The following is a 12629-nucleotide window of genomic DNA, read 5'->3' on the forward strand; positions in this document are numbered from 1 at the left end:
ATGAACTCACATATTATTCTAGACTCATATATCATCACTTCCCCTAAGAATCCTGCTCAGAGTTCCTACATAGCTGTAGTTTAATGTGTGGTACCCATCTACGCCATGTCATTTCCAGCTTCCATGCCTTTGTCAGTGCAATTTCCTTGGTGCAGAAAAGCTTCCCTTACTGCATCATCCTATTTAATATCCAATTGTCCTTCAACACTAGGCTCTAATGTTACCTCCTCCAGAAGATTGTCCCTGATCTCCTCCTCGCTATTCCACAAAGTCAGGTGACTCTCTTTTTGCCACATAATACATGTGCACAGAGCCATCAGCACCACCCATCCTAATTGGGGTTGGCTTTTCCATCTCCTTTATTAAACTGTGAGCTCTTTGATAGTGGAAGCTGCAACTCTTTCCTCCTGATACCCAACTTTTTCTTGGGACCCTGGCACAATCAGCACATTTAAAGTAGCTGCGGTAACATACATTTTATCTTACCAATTCATCACATAAAAACAGAGTGACTAGATCACAAAACCAAAAACCCATCATTAATAATTATTTAAGTTGTTTGTTTGTTTGTTTGTTTGTTTGTTTTTTGAGAGAGACAGAGGCAGCATGAGTGGGGAGGGGCAGAGAGAGGGAGACAGAATTCCCAAGCAGGCTCCATACTGCCAGCACGGGGCTGGAACTCTGAACTGTGAGATCACAACCTGAGCCAAAGTCAAGAGTCAGATGCTTAACCGATGGAGCCACTCAGGTGCCCCCATCATCAACAGTTATAACAGAAGTTAAGTGACAAAACCTCCCCACGACTTCCAAGATACAAAGGCGAGGGAACAAACCACCAATAGCTATAAAACATGAGCTCGATTGGCTTCTTCTGCAGAGAAGGAATCATACCAGACTTTTTGACAACAAAAAATGTATCTCAACTTATCATTGGGCTCAGTCTTTCAGGCTGATAAGTGTTGAGATGTCCAATTCTCATTCTAATGAGCTTCTTAAAAAGAAGACTTAAAAAGATCAGTTTATTTCCAAAATATTGCTGTCATTTATAAATTTGAAAAATGGCCATTTGTTACAAAAAGAACTTCCCAGCATATGCTTTTTAAGTCTCTCATATCATGCTTTTCAATTATCTTAAAGAACGTATACCATTCACATTTCCAGCCCTCACATTTATTTTGGGTTCCTTCTTTCATTCCTGAAACTCAATGGGTGACTGTGCCAGGACACAGAGCGTTAAGAGGAGTAGAAGAAATACAAGGGTCCTGATTAAAAACAAAACAACAAAAAACTACCACTCATTTTAAATTCCAAATCAAGAAGACCTGGTCCATGCCAATTTAACATACAAACATTCAAATTCTTATTTTTGACCAGGACCTATGTTCACATACCTGGAAAGTCTACCTCTGATCCAAGAAACTTAAGTTTCTAAACTGTTTATATCGGTCTCCGTTAAGTAACTACCCAAATATCATCAACAGAGAGAGACACAACTAATTGAATTGAGTATAACTGATGTCAAGCTCCTGAAACACTTCTATTTATAGCACAAACAAATAATGAAACAAGACAAACCCTTATAATGGAACCATGTTTGGAGACTAAAGCAAAGGATGACAGTATGTCTCCAGCATGACTGGAAAGAGAAGAGGAGCTGAGCTAGGGACTGACAAAATTAAAGTGCCTGTGGAGGAAAGTGACCTGAAAATGACAGAGTGGAGGGACTGCCCAGGTTTATTCTGGAGAAAAGAATGGAGTGGGACATGATAACTGTCTTTGAATATATAAAGGGCTTTGATGTAGGAGACAAAGCAGATGGCTCCAGAGCCAGGACTAGGATTAATGGGTGGAATTAATAAGGAGGAATATTTGAGTTCATTCTTAGGAACAGAACATTTATTTGTCCATACCATGCCTGTCTTGGGTTTAATGGCAAAGATATCTGACTCGACCCACTTAGAAGTCACAGAAGGGTCTGTGACCCTTCTTCCCAGTGGGTCTGTAGGCAGCTTGCTCTTGTTATCCTCATCACCACTTCCCCCACTAGCAACAAAAGTGCCCCAAAGCCCTGTATCCTGCTGCCACTGCTGTCAATGTAGGCACTTCTTTGCCACCACTTCCTTGGGGACTCTGCTTTTTTTTTTTTTTTTTGAAATTTATTGTCAAATTGGTTTCCATACAGCACACAGTGCTCATCCCAAAAGGTGCCCTCCTCAATACTCATCACCCACCCTCCCCTCCCTCCCACCCCCCATCAACCCTCAGTTTGTTCTCAGTTTTTAAGAGTCTCATATGCTTTGGCTCTCTCCCACTCTAACCTCTTTTTTTCTTTTTTTTTTCCTTCCCCTCCCCCATGGGTTTCTGTTACGTTTCTCAGGATCCACATAAGAGTGAAAACATATGGTATCTGTCTTTCTCTGTGTGACTTATTTCACTTAGCATCACACTCTCCAATTCCATCCACATTGCCAGAAAGGGCCATATTTCATTCTTTCTCATTGCCACGTAGTACTCCATTGTGTATATAAACCACAATTTCTTTATCCATTCATCAGTTGAAGCACTGCTAGGAATTTATCCAAGGGATACAGGAGTACTGATGCATAGGGGCACTTGTACCCCAATGTTTATAGCAGCACTCTCAACAATATCCAAATTATGCAAAGGGACTCTGCTTCTTACAAACTAAAGTAGGATTCTCCCCACAAGTGATTACAATTCTTTTGACCAATTGTAGATTGTTAAGCCTTTGAATGACCTGGGGGTTGACTACTGGAAAGCCACAGCCGGAGGTTGGCCCTTGCTTACTCTAATCCATATAAACTATGATTAGCAAAAATTGTTCTACAAGATCTAATATTTGAATGCCACCCTTTACAAGCTTCTAGTGCTGATTTAGTTTATAATGTTTTTATCCCATTGACCATCAAGAATCCAATCACTATTTTACCTGCCTGGAGTTCATTTTACTTATCTTTGTATTCTTTTTTCCCAGCATAAAGCCAGGCTCTTAGGCCTGTAAACGTTGAGTGCATGAATGAAGTCTGCAGGCAAATCTGAGATGCTAACAGGAAAAGAAGAAAGGTACAGTGAGTACTCACCACTGTTTCTCACTGTTTCATGGTCCTGTTTTTATGAAAATTCTACTCAGCCTAAGAGATGCAGGCTTTTTTAAATGACAGAACTTCTCATTTTTTTCAATAAGGTAAATGACTAGACTGAAAAGGACACTTTGATGAAAATCCATAAAATAACTCACTCAGTGGTAAGGACTGGAGGTGAATATACATACCAGAGGTCAGCTCAGGGTACATAAGAGTCTAGCTTCTGTTTAGAGGAAGCACCTGGAGGGAGTAGGCAGTAGCACTTTTTAATAACTTACCCTCCAAACAGAGGCCCTGTCCTGGTTAATTCTTGGCTGCCATAGCAAAGCTTTCTTCTGAAATGTGTCAGGCACTATCCCTCTTCCTACTTTCCCTAGGCTGCTGCATATTTATTTTTTTTAATATTTTATTTTACTTTTGGGAGAGAGAGAGAGAGAGAACAGGGGAGAGAGAATCTTGAGGATTCTCATGAGTACTCTCCAATTGGTAAGGCGTTTACTGTAGTAACAAGTCAGTAGTCTTTGTAAAAGCTAAGGAAAAGTCCTAAAAGCAGATGCTGTCCATGTCCCCATGGAGCGCTGGCAAAGGTGCAGGGACTTTAGGACCTGCTATTATCCATGGCACCTTGCTGAGTTTGGGAGAGTCAGCTGGCATCCACAGAAGTAGTGCGTACTGCTGGCCAGGAGGATGGGCCCTGATGGACAATGTCTGCATTCATTTCCCTAGATGCCGTAACAAATTACCACAAACTTAATGGCTTGAAATAACATAAATTTATTATATTATGGTTCTGGAGATTCTGGAGATCAGAAGTCTTGGGCTATTCAGAGTGAACCAAAAAGAAACGAACAAGCAAACAAAAATGAGAGAAAAGGATTGAAGCAATTAGGCAGAAGGAAACAGAGGAGACAATCCAACATAAGGGTAATTTCTATCTCTATTATAGAAAGGCCAAAAAATAAGACAGAAAAAAAAGTTTTCAGAAAAAAATTTTTAAAAATGTTTATTTATTTATTTTGAGGGAGGGAGAGGGTGAGAGAGAGAGTGAGAGAGAGAGAGAGAGAGAGAGAGAGAGAGAGAGATTGTAAGCAGGGAAGGGGTTAAAGAGAGAACGAAAGAGAGAATCCCAAGCAAGTTCTGCACCGTCAACACAGAGCCTGATCCAGGGCTCGAACTCACGAACCATGAAATCACGACCCAGGCACTGAGTCACTGAGCCACCAGGCACCCCACAGAGAACATTTTAAATGTCTCTAAAGCAAATGAAAAACTGAATCTTCACGTTGAAAAGACAAACCATATATACCAGTAAAAATAATACAGAATGACAAATAAGGGCATTTCTAGTTAATGAGAAAAGAACTCTTCAAGCAAATAGGCAAAAAATGAGACCTATATTTATATATATAATGCAGATATCCAGTTGTTGTTTATATAAAGTGTAAGAACTGATACTATGAAGTCTAAAATATCATGTGGTGGTTGAGGCTTCTGGGGGCATCCATGTGAGGAAATATAGGACTTTAGTGTTTAAAGTCACATAGTATTTACCTTTGACAGTTTGAGGGAGTTTGTGGGTTGGCAAGTTTTTATAACTATGCAGCTATTTATAATTGGAGAGGGACAGCACAGCTTTAATAGGTGCATGTAGTACGTGAACCTTGATATGACCTAGGTGGGCACAACTTTGGCCCAAACAGATTCAGCTTAGCTTCAGCCTGGTTGAAGCAGGGATTAAGTTATTGGGTACTATGTCACATTACCCCAGGAAAATTTCATCTCAAAACAGGCAGAGCTTTAAGGTACAGGTGTTTTAGGCATTAGTTGAATGAACAATTTTCATTGCTTTTCTTTGGTTTATCAGTAAGGTTAGCGACCATGACTTTAGACTCTAAAGAGAGCTAGGCTGATTCTACTTGGGCTCCAAAACACTAAAGTGTGAGTTTCTTGCCAGGTCTCATTAGGAAGAACCACATAAGTCCCTTGTGTTTGAGCTATCACTAGGGCCAAGAGAAGTAGTAGTGAATGACTTAGCTTCTTGGAATCACATATTTGTTCATAGGCTGAAGTGGTCTCAGGTTGGCTCTGGTTTTGTTGGTTTGGGCAGTTATGACCATGGTTTGAGATCTGGTTTCTTCTACAAATGGTGGATAATTGTATTCATGAGCAGATCAAAAGGAATAGAAGCTTTTATTATAAAGAGACCATGGCATCCTTCCTGGGTTCAGGAAGAGAAATTTCTTAATGAAATTATTACAAACCTAAAAGTAAAGAAGAAAATAGAAAAGGCCTATATCTACAATATTGTCTTTAGGAATAAAGTATGCTTAGGAAATAAAGAAGGTATTGTTTGAAAGGACTAGATGTAGGCAGTTTTGTGGGCAGTGGAGATATACAATTTGGGTGCCTTCTTAAGAAAAAGAATACAACATTTTATTTTTCTTTTTTATTTTTTTTTAATTTTTTAACGTTTATTTATTTTTGAGACAGAGAGAGACACAGCACAAACAGGGGAGGGTCAGAGAGAAAGGGAGACACAGAATCCGAAACAGGCTCCAGGCTCTGAGCTGTCAGCACAGAGCCCGACGCGGGGCTCGAACTCACGGACCATGAGATCATGACCTGAGCCGAAGTCGGACACATAACCAACGGAGCCACCCAGGCGCCCCAAGAATACAACATTTTAAATGCAAAATTAATGACTCAAAATTCTTAACTTTAAATGAAATCCAACTTATCAGTCTTTTCCTGTTTAGTTTTTTATATCTCATTTTAAAAAATCCTTCCCAAATCCTAAGGTCACGAAGATACTCTTCTATATAATCTTCTTAGAGATTTCTAATTTTGTCTTTTATATTAGATTTTTAATCATCAAGTATTGGTTTTTCTGTATCCTGTAAGGTAGAAATCTAATTTCATTTTTCCTCATTTGGATGGCCAATTGTTTTAGCCTCACATGTTTAAAAAGTCTGTCTTTTTGCCCCTTGCCCTTCAGTGCCCTTCTGTCAGTACTCACATAGATCTTTTCTGGGCTCTATATTCATTCCAGTGGTCTATTTCTTTATCTCTGAACAAATGTCACACTAACTTAATTACTATAGCTTTATAATAAATCTTGATACATGGTAGAGCAAGTTCTCCCAACTTGTTCATTTTTAAGAGTATATTTGATTTCCTGGGCATTGTGTATTTCCACATATCTTTTAGAGTTGAGCTATTAAATATCATGAAAATACTAATTGGGATTTTTATTGGAATTGCATTAAATAATCATGTGGGGCAAACTGGCATATTTACACATTAAGTCTTCTAAGCCAGGAGCATTAAATATTTCTCATTTATATAAGTGTGATCCCAATATTAGATAAAAACCAGCTTCTCTTTGGCATTTGCCAGATGATTTTTGACAGTTTTTTTTGACAACTGTTGATTGTCTTTCAACAATTCTGGGGGAATTCTCAACCTCATGCTTCTTCAAATACTGACTCTTTTCAATTCTGTTATTCCTCTCCAAAATTCCAAGCACACATTCGTTAGTCCTTCACAATCTAGCCTCTGTGCCTCTTTACCTCTTTCATATTTTCTATCCTTTTAGCTCTTTGAACTACACTCTGGAATTTGTCTTTGACTCTATCTTCAAGTTCACGCATTCTTTCTTGAACTATGTCTAATCTTTTCTTTAATAGCAAATTTAATATGTTTACTTTCAATCATATTTTTCTTTTCTAGAATTTCTATTTGATTCTTTTTTTTACAAGCCTTTTTGGTTGTTTTTATAGTCTTCTGTATATGTTCAAGACTCCTTTTTACCTCATTAAGCATGTTAAACATATTTTAATACATGTTAAGCATGAATTTTATATTTTTTGCTAATTTCATTATCTGAAGTCTTTATGGTTCTAATTCTGCTATGTATTGCTTCAACTCTTCCTCATAACTTATTTTCTTGTGTTCTATGATTTTAACTATGAATTTATAAGTGGGAATTCTTTGAGATCAGGATGAACTTTTTTGTTCCTTCAAGAAGGATTTGTGTTAACTTATTCAGGTTGCTGGGAGGATTATCTTTCTAGACACATTTTATTTTTACTTCTTGCATGATGATACTTGCATTTATATTTTTGAAACAATCTCAGATTTATAGAAAGTTGCAGGAATTATACAAAGAACTGTATTCCTGAACTATTTGAAAGTAAGTTGCCAAATGATGCTGATCACTTCCATTCACCTTAGTGTTGCCCACTATACACACGGACATTCTCTCACATAGAATGATAAAACTATCAAAATCAAGAGGCAACCATTGATATATTACTATTACCTAATCCTCAGACCCCATCATGTCTCAACATTTGCCCCAATTATGTCTTTTATAATAGAAGGCAGTCTAGAATCATGTGTTACATTTAGTTATCACACTAATTCTTCAGTGTCCTTCAGTGAGGAAGCGTTCCTCAGTTTTTCTGGACTGTCTTGATCTTGGCACTTTTAATCATTACAGACCAATTATTTTGTACAATGTGCCATAACTTGGATTTGTATGAGGCTTCTTTATTATTAAACTGAGAAAGAACATAGTAAATCAGGCAAGAGTCTTGGACTGAGAGTGGAAAATAAGCTCAAGAACTAAGAAAGGTAAACCCTAGCCCAAAAGAATGGTTTTCTTTAGAAATAATTAATATTAATGAGATGATTTTGAAAAATAAATGTTGAGGCTGTGTAGGGGTACGGTGAAGTGCTCATATCCTATGGTCTCACCCCTTATGGCCAAATATCTTAAAAGGCAAATCTACTTCTACTTCCTCTTCACCCACTCACTTCAGCTCCCACCATTCTAGAGAATAAGTTCCCCTTTTAAAGGTCACCAATGAACTTTTAATTCATTCTTCTTGAACTTCCTGGTAAAAGTGATACAGTGGACCACTCCCTTCATTATTTTTTTTCTTAAACAACTAGACTGAGATATAATTCACATATCATACAATTCATTCCAATAAAGTATAAAATCCAATGACTTTTAATATATTCACAGAGTTGTGCAGTGATCATTACAATCTGTTTTAGAACATTTCATTACCCCAAAAAGAAATCCCACTCTCCTTAGTCATCACCCTCCAATCCTTCCACCTGCCCACTGCCCCCCCCCCCCCCAGGCCTAGGTAACCACTAATCTGCTTTCTCTCCCCATGGATTTGTCTCTTTTACACAATTTATATAAATAGGATCTCATATGTAGTCCCTTGTTGACTGGCTTCTTTCACTTAGTATGTTTTCAAGGTTTGTCCATATAGTAATATATAACAGTCCTTCATTCGTTTTTATGGTTGAACAGTATTCCATTGTACAGATATACCACATGTGTTTATACATCCATTAATTGATGAACATTTGAGTTGTTCCATTTTTTTGCTACTGTGAATAATGGTGCTTCCTTTCATCTTAAAACTCTTCCTTCTTCTGGTTTTGGCACCACTTTATGTCATCTTACTTTAATGTTTTTATGTTACCTTCCGAATTAAGGAAGGGAGGAAGGGAGGAAGAATGGGAGGGAGGGAGGAAGGAAGGGAGAAAGAAAGAAATGGAAAGAAAGAAAGAAAGAAAGAAAGAAAGAAAGAAAGAAAGAAAGAAAGAAAAGAAGGAAGAAGGAAAGAAGGAAGGAAGAAGGAAAGAAAGGGAGAGAGAGAGAGAGACGGAGGGAAGAAGGAAGGAAGGAAAGGAGGGATAGACTTGCTTTTCTCTCTCTATCCATGCTCATCTCTCTCTCTTTTTTTTAATTTTGTTTAATGTTTATTTATTTGTTTTTGAGACAGAGAGAGAGAGAGAGAGAGAGAGAGAGAGAGAAAGAGAGAGAGAACACAAGTGGGGGTGGGGAGGAGAGAGAGAGGCAGACACAGAATCTGAAGCAGGTTCCAGGCTCTGAGCTGTCAGCACAGAGCCTGATGTGGGGCTGTAAACCAAGAACCATGAGATCATGACCTGAGCCAAAGTTGGATGCCTAACCGACTGAGCCACCCAGGCGTCCCTCTGTTCATCTCTCTAAGTGGATTGATTTCAAGCCTGGTTTTTAGGCTTTTTTGTATGTTCCATTCCTGCCAAAGCCACCATTTCTCATCTTCCAAGGACCAAACAAAACCTTCTAAATCTTCAAAGTTCATCTCAAATACTACCAAAAACTATCCCATGTGCTTCTAAAGTAAATTTTTGCATGCTTTGCTTTTGTCACTCTTACAAAACATACTTCACACTATAACTGTTGATGTACTCACTATCTTCCCTAACAAACTTAGTCCCTGAGGGCAGAAACTAAGTCTTACCTTGTAGTTTCTTGCAAACTTGAGTTATTCAAAGTAGGGCTTGATAAATATTTATTTGTGAAACTACTTGAGGGGAATCATGTGAATTGACTATTTCAAGAGAGTATCTACACAATTGAGGGAGAATTATTTTGGAATTCTGAATTATCCAGAATCTAAAACTTCTTATTTTTAATTTAAGGAATGACTATAGAGAAGGTGACTATTGTCTTCTGAATAATTCCTATCACATTCAATTTGAGACAATGACTCATTGTTTTAAATATACTGTGACTCAACATGAATTCTAACTAAATATCTATGTATATGAAGTGAATGGTGAGTGACTTACAAAAGTGGTGATTCACTAGAGTTAGGGGCATATAGTTTCTAAAACAGTATTAAATTCTAGACTTTTACCTAAAAAAATAAACAAAATAAAACAACAACAATAGAAGAATACAGACAGCCACATTCAGTGGCAATGTAAGATAAGAGTTTTATAGTCAACTGAATGGAACTGCCACCATGGTGATTATAGGCCTGGGTTTGTGGCAGAGAAAGATTTCTGAGACTGATGGCAAAATAGTGAGAAATACATCATAAGTCATTCTCAAAAGATTGCTAACTCTGTACCGTTTATGAAGCATTCTTGTCTATAAAATTTGGAAATGAACATAATCAGGCCTCTAGATCCAACCATCAGTTTACAGGAAGTTCAGGAGATAAAAGAAAAAGTTGAGTAACATCATGAATCCAGAACAACAGCTAAATACAGAAAGTAAATAATTCTATAACACAAATAACATGTTTGTTTCTAACGAATTGATGGCATAAAGTTAAAAAAAATAAGAAATTGGGGACTATTTTTAAACAAGAGACTTACGCACAATAAATGCACTCTGTGGGCCTTGTCTGAATCCTTATTGCAACAAATTGACTAAAACAAATCTCTTTAAGACAGTCAAGAATATTTGCATATCAACCAGGTTACAGATGATATTAAGGAATCACTCTTAATTCTGTTAGGTATAAAAATGCTATGGTGGTAAGTTACAGATGCATGCTCAAGTATTTACATGCGACATAACACAGTGGCTAAGATTTGCTTTAAAATATTCCAGAAACGCAAAGTGTTGTTAAGTAAAATGAGTTTGACAACCTGTTGACATATGTTGAACAGCGGGTAAGGGGTACATTAGGGGTTGTTAGAATTCTCCTTTTCCTTCTGTCTATGTTTGAAAATTTACATAACACAAAGATTTTTTTTTGATTGCTAGTAAAACAGATTTGGATTTAATGAAGATATGCCATGTACCTTCTATAGATAAGACCCAGTGCTAGGTGTAACACTTTTTTTATAAACTATACCCTATGTAACTCTCAATATATTCCTGAGAGAGGTATTCCATCTTGTACGTGAGGAAGCAGAGGTGCAGAGAGAGTAAAGAGTGACTTGGCCTTGCAGGGTTGGTAAACGGTGGAATTAGAATGTAAATCCAAATCCTATGACTTTAAATCCAAAACTCTCTCATAGCTATAGCACAGCTATTTCATAATCTTATCAATAATTTTAACAATTTTTAGCCATATAAATTAAACTGATCATTCCTTTTTATGTTATTGATGATGGGAGGACAAGAGCAGAAGAGAAGGGTATGGAAAAATTCAGAAGTTCATTTCTTTCTATAAGGAGATAAAATCTTAAAAAGAAGGCCAGGAAGTGTTGAGTGTTATTGATCAGAGGGGAAATCAACTTTAGGAGATGGAGGACAAGAACGTGTGACATCAGTGCCTTCTGGGAAAATGGGAAATCAGACAAGATAATTTTGAAGATCGCTGATACCGAACTGCACTGATTCCACTCCCCATTGCTCTGGTTACACTTCCCTCTCCTCATGTTAATGGTATTTTAGTGAGGAAAACCACTTGCAAATGAGTGACAAGATGATTAGAGCGAGTGGTTTGATTAAGCCCACCCATGCAGGAGCACATCCCTTCAGTAAACCTTTTGATGCCTCCAGGGCTGACTGATAAACGGGATGTGAACCTAGTGTTTTCTTGCCCTGCCCGCACAGGCTTAGCTGCTGGCTCCAGTCTCCCTCCTTTCTTTCTGCTGACTGCCTTGAAAAAGCCAAGTTATAGCTATTTTCAAGTTAAATGATCAAAAACTTTTGAAGTAAACCTAGAGAAAATACTCTGATCAATCCTAGCATTTTCTAGCAGATCCACTTTCTCGGTCCCTCCTGGTTCTATGTCACATAAGCATAGTGGCACTGGCAAGTAGCCCAGGGGGCTCTGAGGGGTGGCTTTACTTCTCACCTTTCCTCAGAACTCAGAATCCAGCTGAGTGCCCAGGAGGATTTAACAAGCCATCATACTTCAACCAGCAACCTATGCAGGTCTCCAACTCCCAGGGACAGTAACCTTGGGAAATTGTGGGGATTTACATAACAACAGTAAGGGACCATAGATAGCTCCTACCCAGTAGACACGGTAACATAAAATAATTTAGATAGTCTGCCCTCCTATTCCTGCCCCATTCATAATACCCCCCTCTTCAGACTGTAACCCATATTTGGAGATAAGGCCTTTTAAGAGGTGATAAGAAAGTAATCCTATCTGATCAGTGTCCTTAGAAGAAGAGGAAATTTGTACACACAAAGAGATACCAGGGATGTGCTCACACAGAGTAAAGAGGAACATGCAAAGGTAGCCAGAGGGCAGCTATCTTCAAGCCAGGGAGAGAGACCTCAGGAAAAACCAAACCTAAGGACACCTTGATCTTGGACTTTCAGCCACTAGAGCAGTGAGAAAAATACATTTCTCTGTGCAAGCCATCCAGTCAATGGCATTTTGCTATGGCAGCCCTAGCAAACTAATATGTCATCATTTATTTTGTCTGGATACCATGATGACTGAAGGGAGAGAGATTTTTCAAGTTCCAGACAATGGAATTCTTACATTTTGGTTGGAAATTAGGCTGTGAAAGGAAAGAAGGAAGGAAGGAAGGAAGGAAGGAAGGAAGGAAGGAAGGAAGAAAAAAAAACAGCTGTATACATATCCACACATAACTAAACATAAATGTGTGCTATTAAATTGCCAAGCTGATTTCATACTGATTCCTTAGGTTCCTGGAATAATAATAATAATAATAATAATAATACTTAAATAGCATTTACTATGTTCTAGGCAATGTTCTAAAAACTTCATCTACTATTTAACTCATTTA

General features: G+C 37.9%; 1 protein-coding gene across 5 annotated transcripts in view; it reads left to right on the forward strand.

Annotated features, from left to right (window-relative positions):
- Nucleotides 1-12629, forward strand: part of ALDH1A2 (aldehyde dehydrogenase 1 family member A2) — a 399898-nt gene that overhangs the window by 263854 nt on the left and 123415 nt on the right. For 3 of the 5 annotated variants that reach the window (XM_047864525.1, XM_047864524.1, XM_047864526.1), the window contains one exon: nt 2996-3084. The exons of 1 other annotated variant lie outside the window; for it this stretch is intronic. In XM_047864525.1, coding sequence (XP_047720481.1) covers nt 3038-3084 — 47 coding nt within the window. In that variant the 5' untranslated portion in view covers nt 2996-3037. Of the gene's footprint in view, nt 1-2995; nt 3090-12629 lie in introns of those variants that run through there. One more of the 5 variants, XM_047864527.1, reaches the window with a different exon arrangement.

The sequence above is a fragment of the Prionailurus viverrinus genome, chromosome B3 (genome assembly GCF_022837055.1).
Source record: "Prionailurus viverrinus isolate Anna chromosome B3, UM_Priviv_1.0, whole genome shotgun sequence".
NCBI classification, from domain to species: Eukaryota; Metazoa; Chordata; class Mammalia; order Carnivora; family Felidae; genus Prionailurus; species Prionailurus viverrinus.